A 17,398-nucleotide genomic window follows, 5' to 3' on the forward strand; every position below is an offset into this window, starting at 1 on the left:
TGAATGCAATTATGGGAACAAATAAAATGGCTTAACTCAACCCCCCCGTGGGCCAGCCAGCTCTCTGCTGATAAAACCAGCTGTGTGGGCAATCATTAAATGAGAAATCTAATATTTAACTAAATTTAATAGTCTGTTGCTTTGGTGCCTCTGTGAAGGGTGGGATTTCAGGGCAGAGGCGAGCTATTCAGACAGAGTCCACGGAGTCTGTGCTCCGTTCGAATATCACGTGTCCCCCGCTTGAAGCCGGAGCTCCGGGGTCCAGGAGTGGGAGGGCTGTTCCCGCGGCAAGCGTGTGTTCTCCGTAACTCCAGGCAAGCTGAGCTCGGTGGGCAGCAAACACACTGCAACCTACGTGTGAAATTTCTCCTTCAGGATCGGTGTTAGAGGTTGCTGAGTGATGTCAGAAGTACCGGATCCAGGGGTGCCTGGGGGACTCAGTCGTTAAGCATCTGCCTCCGGCTCAGGTCATGATCCCAGCGTCCTGGGATCGAGTCCCGCGTCGGGCTCCTTGCTCTGCAGGGAGCCTGCTTCTCCCTCTGCCACTCTGTCTGCCTGTGCACTCTCTCTCTCTCTTTCTCTGACAAATAAATAAATAAAAATCTTTTAAAAAAAAAAAAAAGAAGAAAAAGAAAGAAAGAAATACCGGATCCAAACCCGCACACGGCGAGAGGAGCATAATAACCCGTGAGAGGCTCTGTAGGTTCTTCCGTTTCGGAAGCCGGTGGTCCAGGCTGGCCTCGCCACCAGCAGACTGCCCCGACGGAGACTGGGGCCTGCTCCCCAGGAGCGTGCTGCTGCCTCTTGGGAGCTGTGGCCCACCCTTGTTCCCATTAGTGCCTGCTAATTGCCCTCGTCCAGTTTGACCCAGGTGTATACACTTGGCCTAAAAGGATGGCGGGCTCTTCGATGACCCCGGGAGACCTGAGCACTGGCTCCGCAGTGAGCACAGGTCTGGGCAGCGTCCGTGAATTGCCTCCTGATCCGGGCGTTAACTCAGTATTGACTTGCGTTTGTCACGAGTCCTTCCAGTGCTGTTCGCTTTCCGGTCGGTGTAAGGAAGTGTGCTTCGGTTCTGTTGCCGGGGACGGGGAGGTGAGGAAGCCTCCAGTGGTGTCAACCCTTACTGCTCGAGAGGCCTGAAACGCGCAGGAGGAACCCCCACCCCACCCAGGCCCCGCAGCTTCCTGCCCAGCGGAGTCCGTCTTGGGGCCGTGGAAACGGGGCCATGGGGAAACAGGGAGAAAGACTGGGGTGGAAACCCAGACTCAGCTTCAGGGGAGATAACGTCATTTCTGGAGTATGGATTGGATTTCCACGTCTACTCAGGTGACTGGAAATTCGTGTGGTTTGTCTCTGGGATGGGACCGAGCACTGAAGCCTTGGGTGCTGGAGGTCAGGGAAAGGCAGTCGGGCAAATGACCACAACCCTTACAGTTGTGTTCAGAGCAGGTACCCAAGCTGGGCTTCTATTTGTGGATGCCATGTTTGGCCTGAGGGAGGAGCCAGCAAAGAAAGTTCTAGTCATGGGGATCAGTGACTGTGCCAAGGTCCTGTGGCAGCAGAGACTTGGGAAAATGTGATTTTCCTCCTCTCTGCAGAGCTGCCTTCTAGACTTCCTGCCCTACCATTGGGACAAGAACACAAGTAAGAAATAGTTCCTGTCTCATAACCAGCTCCTCTCCCCTGACAGTGCCCTCCCACAACACTGTTAAGGGCTGAAGGCACTGAATGAGATTTATTTATTTACTATTTTAGAGAGAGAAAGAGAGAACACAACGGGGAGGAGGGGCAGGGAGAGGCAGAGAATCTCCACCTAGCGCAGAGCCAGATGTGGGGCTCGGTCTCACCACCCTGAGATCATGACTTGGGCCAAAATCAAGAATTGGACACTCAAAAAATTGAGACCCCCGGGCACCCCACGGACGAGGGCATTTAGACTCAGCAAAAGTGAGTGCCATGTGGGCTCTCTGAGGAGTCCAGGCAGGGGTGTGGGGCAGGCCGAGGGGCACCCCCGCCACCCTGGGCCAGCACCCCTGCCCCAACTTGTGTGCGTGACCCCGAGGTACAGTGTGCCCTCTCTCAGCCATCTCCACGTCTCAGAGTTTCAGGTCGTCTGCCTGGACCTCCCGGTATATCCCTTGCAGACACAGTGTCCAGACCCACTGTCCACACAGGACACCGTCTCTTGCCTGCCACACGATATTCAGAATCTTCCATGGTTTGGGTCCAGCTTAAGGTGTTTTTTTTATTTTTAACTCTCCCTATTGAAAACGAGCATTACCGTTTCCCCCACTCCCCTTTTCATCAAAGCTTAATTTTCTCAAATACGTGTCCAGCAACTTGTAAAACATTTTTGGTTTCTGTCTGTTTGCTCATCACTGTTCTGGAACTGTCCCTGTCCACGGGCAGCCGCGGGACTTTGCCGGCCTGCTCACAGACAGGCCCTCAGATCCCTGGTGGCCGCGTGTCCTTCAGAGAAAACCACTCGGCGCCCGAGTCCCCTGATTCTGGGCCATATTGGGCCTCCATGCGCCGTCTTGGAGTGACTCAGGGTCTGTTGTTCTGAACGGGAGTTGTTACAGGAAGCTTCCCCGTTCCCGGAGCGCTGCTTGTGGTGTGAGTTCACTCGGGAAAGTATTCATGAGTGTTTCAGAGCTATTTCAGGAGCCAGAGCTGGAGCTCCTTGACGAAAGATTTCCATTTCTAGTGGGCCACTAGGTGTCCCCATACGTGGGCTCAACATGAGAAAGGAAAAGGGAGGCCGGGTGGCTCTTGTTACAGAGCAGATGGTGACGGAGGAGGAGGGGCCTTTGCAGCAGGAAATCCGTGAAGTGGGCTGACGAGGGGCGTCCGTGCTCCTGGGGAAACCCCGCCGGGGCTCACTTGCCTGTGAGGACCAGCCCAGGCTATACCGTCTCCTGCCAATTTGGAGGGAAAAGGGCTGGTCCCACTGTCCTGTGCCCTGTGGCCCCCAACAGCTGGTAGGGACATCCAGATTAGGGTGTCCTAAACCAGATCACATCATGAGTCGGATAAGAGATCGGAATCCACTTTTCCTACAAAATCTGAATGAAGAGCACACTCCAGCCTCCACCCTCCTTGCCTTCTGTGGTATCGTGGGCCGCCGGATTTGGAAGGTCGTCGTCCCGACAGATATGTGACGTTGGTTTTCCGATAACCAGCAGTTTGGGGAGGAAACAAACCCAGACCAGGCGCCCGGTGGCTCACTCGGCGAAGTGTCTGCCGTCGGCTCGGGTCACGATCCCCGGGTCCTGGGATCGAGCCCCGCATCGGGCTTCATGCTCAGCGGGGAGCCTGATTCTCCCTCTCCCCACTCCCCCTGCTTATGCTCTCTCTCTCTCTCAAATAAATAAAATCTTAAAAAAAATAAATACCCAGACCTATACATGGAGTGAGCGGTTGCCACGGGAACGACACCCTGCGGGCGGTGGAGGGTCTCCCTGAGACGGTGAAAAGAATCCTCCACCTGCCCAAACCCCTGACCTGAGGACAGGGCGTCCCCCTTGTCTCAGTTTCCTGGTCTGCACAAAAGAAATAACAACCATCCCCTCCGGGCCTGATGGAGGAAATCGCGGGCTGACCCGCAGGAAAGCCGGTGGCTTCAGTAAAAGTGATTGCTGAGTCTGAATGTGTCGTTTCTCTTCTCTCTTAGAAATGTTTGATCTAGAAAACAAATGAGCGTGTACAGAAGGCCGTGCGTGACCGACAGATGCCCAAAGTGGAATACAGGAAGGTCGAGGTTGATGATTACAGTAAGTGCCGCGTTGTCCTCCTGCGAAGGGAAGCCCGGAGGCCGGCAGGGGACTGCTGTGCCCTGAGGCTCCCCCACGCCCCACTTCCCGGCCTCCTGGCTGAAATGCCTCCCAGCCCGCGCGCGGTGGGGGGGGACGACTCAGGCTGGGCTCATGGGGGAGCGCATCCTGCCCTGGGCCACTGTGCTCAGAACCAAGACACCCTGGGGCAACAGACCAAAAAAAACAGGGGAGCATGGATTTCTGTCCTTAAGAGGCTGACAGTAAATAAGGTCCCAGGCCAAAATTCTCTCTTTGTGGGGGGAACAAGTCATGACACCATCCAGAGGAAACATCCTTCCTCGGGAAATTTCTTTTCTGTTCGTCTGATGTTTTCCTGCTTCATCGTCTAAGCTCTCTCGGTGATGCTCATGGGCCGAGGAGGCATCCTTGCGACGGGAGAGATGGTCCCACGAAGGACTGGCGTGCCATCACACCTGAGAGCGCCTAGCACCTGGCCTTTCCTTGTGTCCCTCTTTGCCTTCAGCTGTCCCTTCTCTTTACGAGCACAGACGCTGTGCTGGATCCCCGGATCCCCGGCCGGAAGCGGACTCCTGTCTCCAGGAGGGAAGCAGAGTCCTCATAGCCTCACTCCCCCCTCCCTAGAGAGGGCCGCCCGGTCAACCCAGCCCACCCTGGCAGTCTCACTGCCTGCAGATGTTCACCCTTGGAAAACCATGTACACAACGCCCCCAAACACGTCTTTCCCCAGAGCTGTCCCTGCTTTGGGGGACAGACCCTTCTCTCAAACAAGGTAGGCTCCAACCTTCATTCAGCTCTGTCCACCCATCACTCAGCTTCTCAATAGCTTTCCTCTCCGGGCTGACTCGGCCGGACTGACCGTCACTGCTGGATTCTTTGTTGAAGATGAGTAGGTCACCAGGGGTCGACGGAGAGGGTTGAGATGGAGGAGTGATGTCTGAACTGCAGGGGTGGGGGCTGGGGTCATTGTGCCCCTGCCCGCGTCGGCCTCCCTAGCCCCATCCCTGGAGGCTCCTTCCCTACCTGCTCCCTTACAGAAGGGCAGTGGCTCCTCACCTGGGTCAGCAGGCCAGGGGCATTATTAAGCATCCCCTTGTAAGAAAAAACACAGCAACCTGACAGTCTGTGACCTCCCAAGGTTAGAAGCCCAGGCTCACCCCCATGAAGCAGAAGCAGAGTGACCCAGACAGTGTATATGGCAGAGAAATGGCTGCGAGTTCAGGACAACGTGAATGGACCGGCAGCACTAGCCGGCGCTCATTGAGGGGAGAGTCAGGAGCCTGACCTGGACTCACGCCTGGGGGAGAGTCCCCACGTGTCAGCGGACCCACAGGGACCGTCACTCAGAAGCACCTTCCGTCCATCCATAGGCTGCCGGCCCAAACACCCTGGTCCTATCAGTGGGCCCTGCGGAGTCTGTTAGAGCTTGTCTCCACGGTGCTAGAGATGAGGTGGGGTTACACACTCACTTCTGAAAATCAAGAAATACGGTACGTGCCAAATCCTGGCCCCTGCCTCTGGGCCCCGGGGCTTTCTCTTTTAAAAGACCCCAAAGGTGATGCTTATGACGAGGGAGACGATGAAGGAGATGAATGGGGAAGGGTCTGGGAGCAGGAGAAGAAACAAACTGGAAAACAACACATTTGCCCCCACCGGGAGATGAGGTGAGGGCCCTGGGGGTCTCTTGCCACAGGTCTCAAGGGTCACTCCCACCACATCCCTAGCCCGCTGAGTTTCTCCTGGGTCTCCACGAGATGCGCTCAGATTCCACAGGACCCACTCGGCCCAGAGCCACGGGCAGCTTTGGGCGTCCAGGGAGCCGCGGGCCCAGCGTGGGCGCCAGGCAGGCTGATTGGCCAGAGCGAGAAGAGCAGTAAACCAAAAGGACGTAGACACGCAGGACTACGTTGTGCACAGATGCCGCCATCAGGGCTCAGAGGAAGCGGCAGAGCTGAAAACGAGGGGGCAAGATGCTCCCAAGACCAGCAGAGCATGAGGACACACAGGAACCGTGGGAATCCCAGCTCTGATGGTGATCGGGAGACATAGGACACACCAGCAAGAAGCACGGGCGTGTGGCCCGGGGTGACACCAAGCTCCTGATGGATTCCTCCGGGTCTCGGCTTGTTTGTCTTAAATCCCACCCCTGTCCCTGCTGCTCCGTGAAGAGAGCTACACTGGGCAGATCGGGGGAACCCGCATATGGAGGGCCCGTCAGGGACTCCGCCTACCACAGGAGCAGGTCAGAGGAAAATCTGGGCGGCCCCCACAGAGCGCAGCTGGGCAGGGTCCACATGGACCCTGGCGTCCAGTTACTCAGAACAGACTCAAATTCACGAGAACCTTAAACAACTGCGTGTTTCTTGGTGCCATGTTCTTCTGTAGGGAAGAACCAAACGGCAGGAAAACAGCAGGATGATTTTAAATTGATGGGGGGTGGGGTGAATGATGGAGGGAGGGAGGGACAGAAGGACAGAAGGATGGCAGGACGGCTGAATAAATAGGTGAGCAATGTCCACGCTTTGGTTCCGACCCCGTTACCTCCCGGGTCTGTCCATAGACCTCGAGACAGGCTCCAACATTTACAGGCCCCGGTGCAACGTGACAGCACGGGGTTCATCGTTCACGCTCACTCCCACTGCACACCACAGGGTCCTTGCCCAGGCTGTGCGGCCGGCCTGGAGGCCCTCCGGGGTCAGCCTTCGACTTCCTGCCCCACCCCAACCCCGGCAGTACTTTTTCTGGAACATACCGTCAGATTTTCCCATGTCCGTTGCTTCCTATCGCAGCCAGCGAGGCCAGATCGTATTTCTTTACAAAATTCTTCATCTCCTGGGCCCGCTGCCCTCCTTCTCCACGCCAATGCACACACGCTATCCCAGCAGTTTCCCAAATCCTAACACCATCCCCTCCGAAAATGCAGACAAAGACCGTTAGAAACAAATCATCAACTCTCCCACCCTTGCCATCGGAGTTCCTCCCCGTGCAAGGTTTCCTTGCTAGGTGGGTGGGAATGCAGGTGCTAGGAAAGCAGGCGTGTGTGGGGACTGTCACCTGAATGTCACCCCTCTGGGGTCACAGTCTGCAAGACGTGTTCCTCCCGACCTGTCTGGTTATGTTTTATTTTTTCATTTCATGCCACTGGAGGCTCAGGCTCTCCTTCGGGAAACAGTCCGTCTTCAGGAAGGGCTCCCGGCCCTGTATGCAGCCAGTGGTGGCCGAGGTCGCCCGCGGGCTTATCAGCGGCAGAGCGCAGCCCAGACCATGTTTTATGGATGTTGCGTGATAAAGTCAGACGCCTGCCTCTCTGCCCGTCCCTGGGCCATTGATCCAATTTGCAAAGCCATTAACATTCGGCCGGAGTCAGTAATGAGCGCCTGGTCAGAGCCTGGTCGGAGCCCGCCCCCCAGCCTGGATGTATCCGTAGTGATCACGGTGAAAAGGCTACTGATTCCAGTTCGATTGCTAATCTGGCGTAGTCCACATCAACGAACAATTTCTAACTTGGGCAGGAAGGTGTGTTTGGGGGAGGGGACAGAAGAAACTGGTATGGGAGCCCCCTCCCTCCCACACGGAGTCGCGGCTGCCTGGCCAAGATCTGAAGGAGCTCGCGCCACGGCCCCCTCGCCTCCGCTCTCGCTGTCCCTGGCGGTGGGCTTTGCGGGCAGTCAGGTGGCCGGCACCAACCTGCACACGGCGGGGCTGCCCCGGCTCCCAGCCTCGCCCTCTGGGCTGCCGCCCGCGCCCTGCTCTCATACCGTCCCCATCCCCGTGGCCCCCCGATGTCCGTCCCCACTCAACTGTGTGTCTCGGCACCGCTGCGGGCACAGACACGTGGCGTCCTTGCGATTTCATTTCTCCCAGCCTGGAATCTGGCTGTGGACAAGGGTTTGCGGCCTTCCGGGCTTCTCTGGGTTTCGGCACCCTGTTTGCAAGCTTGGGTTGAAGCTTCAGCTGGAGAAGCTCAGTGTCGAGGTGGCTGGGCGATCTACCTGAGGTCACTCAGCAGGCCAGAGTCGCTGAGGTAAAAGGGCCAGCCCCAGGGCCGTGGGGGGACCCCCCCAAGTCCCCTCCAAAGTGTCCTTCTCCCGGGGCCTCCGCGGCACTCCATGGCACACCGTGGCCAGCGCCCCTTCCTTCCCGGGGCGCGTTGCCCCCTGACGTGCCGCCCTGTGTTGTTTATGCCTAGACTTGCCCGTCCAGATCCTCAAGCCGGCGACCTTCACCGACACCGCCCACTACCCCTTGCTGCTGGTGGTGTGAGTACCGTCGCCGCCGCCTCGGGGTGCTGGCCTGGGGACCCAGTGACACCATGGGGACCCAAACGGAACTCTTGAAAGACGAGCGTGAGGAAGGAGGCTGGAAAGCAGATCGGGAGGGGGGCCAGGCCACCTGAGGCATTCAGAGCCCCCGACGAGCACAGGCGGGGGGCCGTACCCCTCACTGCGGTCTGCTCGTGGTCCGAGACCCGAGCAGGTCTTCCCGGGCGGGTGGCACCACCGTGGCTGTGAACAGGCTCGGCCGGGCGGGGCCGGGGACGCTGGGCTGGGAGCCCCGACGGGCGCGGGACGGAGGCCCCCGAGGGCTCACGTCCCGCAGGAGGCGCAGGCCGAGTGCAGGGTTCACGCGGGCACGCCGGGCACGCGAGGGTTTTTTTTTTTTTTTTTAAAGATTTTATTTATTTGACAGAGAGAGATCACAAGTAGATGGAGAGGCAGGCAGAGAGAGAGAGAGAGGGAAGCAGGATCTCTGCCGAGCAGAGAACCCGATGCGGGACTCGATCCCAGGACCCTGAGATCATGACCTGAACCGAAGGCAGCGGCTTAACCCACTGAGCCACCCAGGCGCCCACGCGAGGGGTTTTTAAGGGCAGATGCCACCCAGATGTGCGACACGTCCTCTCTCCGCCTCCGTGTGTGCTCTCTCGGGGCACAGAGCACGCGGGGGGCTGAGCTCAGCCACGGCCTCCTGGGAGCAGCCCTCACGCGCTTACGGGAAGGCGGTTGGGGCAGAGCGGCGGTGGCCGTGTGGTCGCAGGACCGCGGGGAAAGCTCGCGCCTGAGTGCGCATCGCAGCACCGGACTGAGCCTGCTCCTGGGCCCGGGGCTTGGTCCCCCGGCAGCCAAGGGAGCCGCCACGGAGCTGCCCCCGACTTAGACCCAGGGTCAGTTCCGTCTGCTGTTAACCTGCTCCCCTGTCGTCGGGCAGGCTTAGCACTGGGCCGACAACCATACGCGTGCCTCACACACCCGTCACACACCCCCAACACACATGTCCCTCACACCACACTCCCCTCACACACCCTTTCACACACATCCCACACCCTTCATAACCCCTTACACCATACATCTCACACACCCCTTCCAACACACACTTTATGCACTCCTCACACACTTGTCACACATACCTCTCACACACATGCCTCACGCATACACCTCACATACACCCACACACAAACACCGGTCACACACACCTCACATATACCCTGCACACACACCCCTACACACTCTTCACATACCCATCCCTCACACACCCTCCCACCCCCACACCCCTCACACACCCGTCACACACGCACCGCTTACACATCCTTCACGCACATACCTGCATCCACACTCATCACATCTCTCACAAACACACCTTGCACACCCATCACACAGTTACACGTACTTCACACACATCTCTGCACCTGCACTCCTCACACACATCTCACACACACGAACATGCCCCTCGCCCTCACGCCCTCGGTCCCTGGGGAAAACTAGGACGGCGGGGGCAGCAGGAGCTGTCACCTCCGTGGGCCAGGCCCAGCCAGCACAGTCGGCAGGCTGGCTCTCGGGCGGCGGCCGGCCGTTGCTGTTGCCGCGCAGAGGCTGGCGTCCCCCCCGATCGTCCGGTCCGACTAAGAGAGAGAAGACTTTGGGAGCGTCATTGCCCATGCCTCAGCGTGGCACCAGGTCCCCCATCCCGGCAGCCAGTCGCCAGGGACAAGGTGCAGCGGGGCGGCCTATCGCCCCCGCACGGGGACCCAGGGGACACGGGTGTCCATGGGGCCAGCCACTCGCCGCAGACTGAGGCCGCGGGTTCTCTTCCAGGGACGGCGCCCCGGGCAGCCAGAGCGTGGCCGAGAAGTTTGCGGTGACCTGGGAGACGGTGCTGGTGAGCAGCCATGGCGCCGTGGTTGTCAAGTGCGACGGCCGCGGTAGCGGCTTCCAGGGGACCAAGCTCCTGCACGAGGTGGGGCGGAGGCTGGGCGCCCTGGAGGAGAAGGACCAGATGGAGGCCGTGCGGTGAGGACCCCTGGGGGCGCCGGAGGGAGGGGCGGGGGGGACCTGGTCACAGGTTGCTCGGCGCGCGGGGTCCCCCGCGATCTGCTCACGCTCACAGCAACTCCGCAGGCGATTCCAAGGCGGCCTTTGGGGAAGCTTCTAGTAACGTTTTCCCGAGACTTTTTATACTAGTTTCCGCCGAGCCGCCAGGGATGGCGTGTGTGGACGAAAACAAGGTGCTGAGCCTGTGGGTGGGACTGGCTCGGCTCCGCAACGCCGTGGTCGCAGGCACACACACGCGTGTGTGCACACACACGCACACACACACGCGTGCGCACGCATACACACACACGTCTTCGCCATTCATCACAAGGGAGAGAGCGGGGAGGCAGGGAAGATGGGAAACGGGGGTGGGGGACAGAGGAAAAGATCCTGGCACCCAGGGGGTGGCTCAGAAAAGCCCACTCGGCCCCAAAGCGTGGCCCGTCCTTGTCTCGTGTCGCTGCGCATGCTGGCCGCTGAGCAGGGACCAGCAGGGAAGAGAAGGAGGATGAGCACCAGGGACAGATGCTCAAAACGACCAGACTTTCATTGTCGCCCTGGAAAAAAGACATCAAGAGCCCGTTCCCGGCCGGTGCCGGCCTTCAAGCCCCGCGGGCAGCGAGGCTTTTCACGGTCCACCGGACTGCGGACTGCGGCGTGGACATGACCCAGCTGCCGGGAGATGTTGCCGAACCGCTCGGCCGGTCAGCAGGCTTGTGTCCGGGGAACGATGGGAGGGGCTGGGGAACCCACAGAACGGGGCCTCTAGTGACAACAGTCGTTCTTCCCAGCGGAAGAGGAGTGCAGGACGCTGGCCCCCGGGGCACGTGGACAGGGTGGGACACGATGTGGCAGATGACAAATGCTTGTGCCCTGGAGGGCTGCGAGGAAGCTGCTGTCCCATCCCCGCTCTTGCTGTGGCTCCGTGCTTTGCACGTCGGAAACATGTCACCTTCCTGACTTGTGACATTGTTTCTGAAAAGGTCGGGGGCCGCTGTGTGGGCTGATGGTTAGGTCATCGTAAGTGGGTGAAGCAGTGAGTGAGCGAAAGGAGCGGTCCTCTCTGTTCAAGGGCACTGAGCTGGTTGCGGAGACGAGGCGATGTGCCCAGGGCCCTCTCAGAAAATGCAGGGGAGGGAAGCGTCTGGCCGATGGTCGGAGAAGGATATCCTAACGGTGCTTTTGCCTGGGAGCTAACACACAGGCAGGCAAAGCCAAACGTGCTTTTGAAATAAGGAACTCTCCCAGCTCTGGAAGTCCAGAGCGACCGGAGGCCTCAGGGTTCAGCAGTACCACCCAAGACCCAGGCTCTCTTCTCGCTCTGCTCAGCCAGGCCTCTCGGCCTCTCCAGAGCCCGGCTCTCCTCCTGCTCCAGGACAGCTGCCGGGAGAGCACCTCGGCCCTTGCTTCTTCATTCACCTCTGGCAGGCTGGGGAGGGAGCCACTTCCAGAAACTTCCAGAAAAGAGGGGAGGAGCTTCCCCAGAAGCACCCACCAAACCCCCCCTACATGCCCCTGACCAGTCCAGAATCCAGGACCCGTGACTGGCCAGAGAGGTGTGGGCTGTCACCCTGAGACCTAGGGGGTCCCCTCATGTAGCTGGGAACAGGGGAAGAAAGGTGGACAGTGGGGCTCTAGGTTCTGTGTGGAAGGGGGAGGACAAAGGTGGAGGCCAGGTCAGCAGCCAGCAGTGTCCGCCAAGGAAGGCTTCTTAGGAAAAGGGCAGGGGTCCTGTTGGGACTTGGATGTGGGGGTGGGACTTCCATCAGCGGCTATGGGGCTTGCCCTGTGACATGGAGGCAAAGCCTTCCTCCCTCGGTGCCCCTCCTCGCCCACCCCGCTCTGATGGGCCCTGTGGATCGTGGGGCACAGAGCGCCTTGCCCCAGAGGCCCGGGCGGAAGGTCGCAGCGTCCTTCAGGCACACTGGCAGCCCGCACCCCTGCAGGTGCTTGGCTGGGTCTGGTCGCTCCCCTCCGAGCACGGGAACAAGAGAGCAAAGGGTTGCTTCACACTCACGGTGTTTTCTAAAAATAAGGAGTTGATCTGGCCATCTGTTCAAAAAACAAGGCAGAACCTGCTCTGGAAAGACAGTAAATAGCGTCAACAGTTGGGCCACCGAGGCTTGCAAACATGAGGACACACAAACCATTGAAAACCTTACAGCCTTCTTAAGACATGTGGGAAGCTGAGGTCCCGATGTCTCAAGCCACAGAGCACTCGACCAAGCTTTATTTAGGGTCTGGGCCTCTGTGTTTTCATTTCAGAAAGAAATAACCCAGTTTTATCAGAAGTTTAAGAAACCATGCGGCTGGCGGTGGTCCCCAGCCCATTGTGTGACTCTCCCATCTTCTTCCGCCTCTGTGCCTTTGTCCCAGGGCCCACTGGGTCAGCAGCCTCACGGTGCTATGCCCCCCACCCCCATCACACAGAGCAGGACAGAAGCACTGGCTGTATTTCTCCCCCCACCCTCGTTGGCTCCTCTTTCTTGCCAAATCAAGCCCGGGCTGTGAGCTTCCCCCATTCCGAGGGTGCCGTGGCACCTGTGTCAGCTTGGGTCCCCAAGAAGGGTGCCTGGGTCGGCTTAGCCAGAGGGTTGGGCGGGGGCTGTCTGTGAAGGATGCCAGGGCATGAGTGACACCAGGCTGCAGGGGACTCTGCCACTCTGCGGGGGGGGGGGGGGACGGAGGGCCAGGTGGGAAGGGGGGGTCTCCCAGTGGCAGCCAGGTTCTGAGAGGCTCCACCAGGGTGATGGGGAGCCCGTTGCCAAGAGAGCCAGTGGAGGACCCCACGCCAGGCCACCGAGGCCTCGCTGTAGGGCCCCGTTGTGCTCGGTGGCTGGGAGCATGGCTTAGGTGGCACAGACACCATGGAGGTTTCTCTGACCCTGTCCTCCCGCCTGAAGATGAGCAGCCCTGCTCACCCCGGACCTTGTGCTGCCGCCCGTGAGATGTTCTCCTGACCTCGGTCTCACCCACGCTGACCAGCTCCTGGCTTCCCCGCAGCCGCCTCAGCGGTGGCCACACCAGTCAGTGAGCAGGCCTCCCATCACACCGCGTCCCCGTGCTAGCCCCCTTCCGCAGTAGACCATGCTTCTAGAGGGCTGGAGGCCTGTCCCCCCGGGGCCTCTGCAGACCAGCATGGAACCGATCTCAGGACATGCTCCGTAAAGATAAGCACATGATGGACTCACTTCAGCTCTTGCTGGCCTCAGACCACCCCAGCAATGCCAAGTGCTCCCCGCACATGAAATCGGGCTCTTCTTGATCTTGGGGTTCCGCTGTTCACCGGAAGACAAGTCACCACGTGGGAATTGCTTGGTTTGTCGGCAAAAATACAGGTACAAGATGACAAAAGTAGTTGATGGTGGAAAAAACAACCACCCTTGGAAGATTCCGGAGTACCTTATCAGTGGGGGTCAGTATCGAGATTTCTGGCATTGACGTCAGGAGGTGAGTCACTCAGTGACCAGAGGAAAGGGTGGCCCAAGGCTCACGGTTCTGCGGACTTGGGGGGCAGAAGGCTGAGGGTGGAAATCCAAGTCATTTCGCAAGTCGGAATGGAGCCCGTCGTGGTGCACGTGCCTCACTCCTCGCTCCGTGGTCCCCACAGACTGTCCCTTGGCTTTGTTCCTTGTTCCTTGGCTTTGCAGACACGTGACTGTAATCTTCCTTCTTTATGGCACTCCTCCTGGGTCTCTGGGTCTGTCCTCTTTTAAGGACACCGGTCACACTGGATCAAGGGCACGGACTTTAACCTCTTCTTAACTACCTACATCTGATGGCCTTATTTCCAAACACTCTGAGGTCTCACTCTGAGGTTTTAGGGGTTGGGACTTGACCGTAATTTTCGGAGTTTAACCCATAACCGCTGTTGAAATCAACAACAACAGAGTCCCTTGCCCTACTCCTGCTCCCTCCCACCAGGCCTGTCGGGCAGAGGCCACCACACCCAGCCCTCCGTGGCCCAGAGCACAGTTGTCATTGCAGCATGAGCTCCCATCTCATGCCGTCTTGCGGGGCAGGTGAGGACTTAGCCATTCTGCACCCGACCTTGTCTCGTTAGATCAGTATTTGGGGGTGAAGGACCACTGGGGACACGGCTCACTACGGAGCAGGTCGCCCACCTCGTGCCCCACCGTTGTCAGCATTTTTTAGTTCTGGAAGTGTTGCTCTGTCTTTCTCTTGAGAATCTTTCTCTGGACCTACTCGTGGTATCTCCCACTTGTTCCCGAATCTCGCTCGCGCTCCTGTGAGCACTTCTGCTCAAGCACAGAATCTTCCCGTGATCTGCCGATTCCAACCTCCTTCTCTTTCCCACTTCTGTGGGGCTGGCGGCCTCTAGGCCCGACTTCTGACATTCTTTCACGACCCTCCTCCATCAGGAAAGTCAGGGACAGCGTTGCTCCAAGCTGGGAAGAGGGCTGGTCCTTTGCATGTTGGCTCTGAGAACATGGTACCCAGAGCGTTCAGCTCACTCCAGCCTAGGTGGGCAGTTGTCAGGGATGGGACGGCTCCGGCCAACCAGCACAACCCAGAAGACAGAAGCAAGGGGATGATCAGCAGCGTGCAGGAATGCGGGGACAGGGCTGTATGGGGTGGGGGAGGGCGCACACATGAAGGGAAGCAACTTGCAGAGACCCAGGAAGCAGCTGGTCATCTGCCAGCAGCACCGGCAGGACCATTGAACTGCTAGTGTCCAAGGCAGAAAGCACAAGGCAGGGGCCCCCCACGGGAGTTGGGGACAAAGGACCTGGCAGGTGTGGTGAGAGCACGGCGCCTGACTCCAAGCCCCTTAGCTCAGAGCCAGGGTCTGCTCTCCAGATCCCAGAGGACCCTCCCAGAGTGTGGGGCGGTTGGGAGTCCTATGGTCCAAGTGAGGAGCAGATGGTAGCCGAGGACAGGGACCCCACAGCGCCTGGTCTCCAGAACGGTCCGGGCTGCTTTGCATTCCTGGCTTTGGGTCGGCAAGTCGGAGGGACCCAGACCGTTCTCACCCGGGCTCTTTGAGGCCTTCAGTGTGGACTTACTGCCCGTGTCCGTGCGCTACGAAAGACCATAAACATGGGGTACACTCACTCTCCCCTCTCTCTGTTGGCCTTGCAGGATGATGCTGAAGGAGCAGTACATTGACAAGACGCGCGTGGCCGTGTTCGGGAAGGTGAGCCCGCGCCGAGCTTGGTCGGGGCGCCCCCTCCCTGCCCCAACCCGAGAGCCCTGCCCACCCCCCTCACCCAGCCCTGACGGGGCTTGTCCGGGGCTTCCCTTGCACAGACGCAGACAGATCCCAGCAGGGCTCCCTCGACCCGCTCAGGTCTCAGAGTTTCTGTCTCCGTCTGTGCAAGGGAAGAATGAGAAGCCAGATCCCGTGAGAGCACTTCATTAGGTCCCTAACCCCTTTCTTATGGAAGCCGCGGCGCCTGGTGTGGTATCCTGGGAAGCAAGGGCGGGCAGGGGTCTTTATTTCTGTGTATCTCCATGAGCAGGGACCACATTAATTTATAGGTTTGCCAACACGGAAGGAGGGAAGGAGGCGGTTCCCATTCCGCAGGGCTGCCCACAGCCAGGGGCTGTAGGCCCAGGGCTGCAAGTCAGACCCGTGGGGGCAGCTGGTGTCACCTGGGCACACGCCCCTCACCCCCATTCTTAGCCTGAATCCGTGGCCTCTTGATCGCAAGGGAGTGAGGCACAGAGGGACGGGCACAGACCCGGCTTCCCTCCAGGAGCGCGATTGGAGCACAGGTCACCTTGCAGTGACATCATGGTGGGTGGAGGCTTGAAGACGGAATCCAGAGACGACCTCTTAAGTCATTGCCCCTGGAACCTCTTAAGTCATTGCCCAGCGTTCTCAGAGGGCAGCATACGTTTGGGACGTGGTGACCCCAGATGGCCTCCTGGAGCCCCTCCGGAGGTGAAGCAACAGAGGGGAGGGCCCGATGGCTTCTCTCTCAGGCTCAGGGACAGACCAGAGCATGGGCGCAGAGTCCTAGAGGTTCTGTCCCTGCTGGCGGGGACCAGTTAGTGCCTGTGAGGGGCTCAGAGCCACTGGGATCATTCGTAGGTGTGACTTTGGGTGTCAGTGTTTGTCACCCCGCTGTACCCACACGGGACGGGTGGATGGCCGGGCCAGGCCAAGGCAGGGACCCTCGGCCCAGGCCCGTCTCTGGTCAGTGCTCGCTCCTCCTCAAACACACACGTAGCCTTTCCAGACCAGCCTCTCTCACCTGGTAGCTTACGTCCCGGGTCTCGTGGCTCGAGCTCTGGTTACTTCTCAGCACAGAATAACGTGCCAGGAACAGCGCCTGTGTGGACACTCAGCTACTCCCGGGTTCGGGCATTTGTGAGTAGAACTGGTGTGACCCTCCAGGCACAGGTTTTTGTGTGCGTGTAAGTTTTCAGCTTCTTTGAGTAAATGCCGAGGAGGGTGGTTGCTGGGTCACATGGTAGAGTACATCCCGTTTTGTAAGAAACCGCCACACTGTCTTCGACGGGGCTGCCCCATCGGCGTCCGCACCAGCTGGGAGTGAGGGGTCCTGGTGCTCCCCATCCCCGCCAGCATGCGGGGTCGTCAGTCCACATTTTTTTGAAAACGAGTGGTGGGATGACATGTGAGGACTTACCGATTCTGTTGACAATGAAAATCATAAACTAGAAACTAAAAAGATGCTTTTATTGTCATTAAGACAAGATATCCCCGTCCCGTCCCGTGGAAGGAACGGTATGAAAGGGTGATGAACTAGCACGCAGTCTGAAGGGTCCGCTCTGCAGTGAGGCTGGCGCGGCAGGGCCTGCCCCGTCGTCTCCGTCAGGCCTGTGGCTTCTGCACACTCGACCCTCCAACCCCAGCAGACATGCATGCACGCGCACACCCAGCACACACAAGCACACACCACGCACATGCATGTACACACCCAGCACACACACACCACACACACGCATGCACGCACACATTCCCATACACACATAGGCATGCACAAACCCCAGCACACACACCCCAGCACACACATAAATGCACATGCACACATGCAACACACACTCCCCACACACGTGCACACACACCCTACATGTGCACATGCACAACACCCCAGTACACACACAAGCATACACACACTCATGCACATACACTCGCATACACACATATGCACGCACATGCCCCAGCACACACCCATACACACACCCCAGTACACACACACTCCCATGCATACACTTATGCACACATACTCCCATTACACATATGTACACACACACCCCAGCATATGCACACACTCATATGCCCCAGCACACACACGTGCACAC

At 58.8% G+C, this 17,398-nt stretch overlaps 1 protein-coding gene across 1 annotated transcript in view; it reads left to right on the plus strand.

Moving 5' to 3' along the window:
- DPP6 (dipeptidyl peptidase like 6) overlaps positions 1-17,398 on the plus strand; it is a 650,194-nt gene that overhangs the window by 625,860 nt on the left and 6,936 nt on the right. The window contains 5 exon segments of the mRNA XM_047695453.1: positions 3,677-3,693; positions 3,695-3,776; positions 7,987-8,056; positions 9,890-10,084; positions 15,209-15,263. Coding sequence (XP_047551409.1) covers positions 3,677-3,693; positions 3,695-3,776; positions 7,987-8,056; positions 9,890-10,084; positions 15,209-15,263 — 419 coding nt within the window.

The sequence above is a fragment of the Lutra lutra genome, chromosome 11, assembly GCF_902655055.1.
Source record: "Lutra lutra chromosome 11, mLutLut1.2, whole genome shotgun sequence".
Lineage (NCBI taxonomy): Eukaryota > Metazoa > Chordata > Mammalia > Carnivora > Mustelidae > Lutra > Lutra lutra.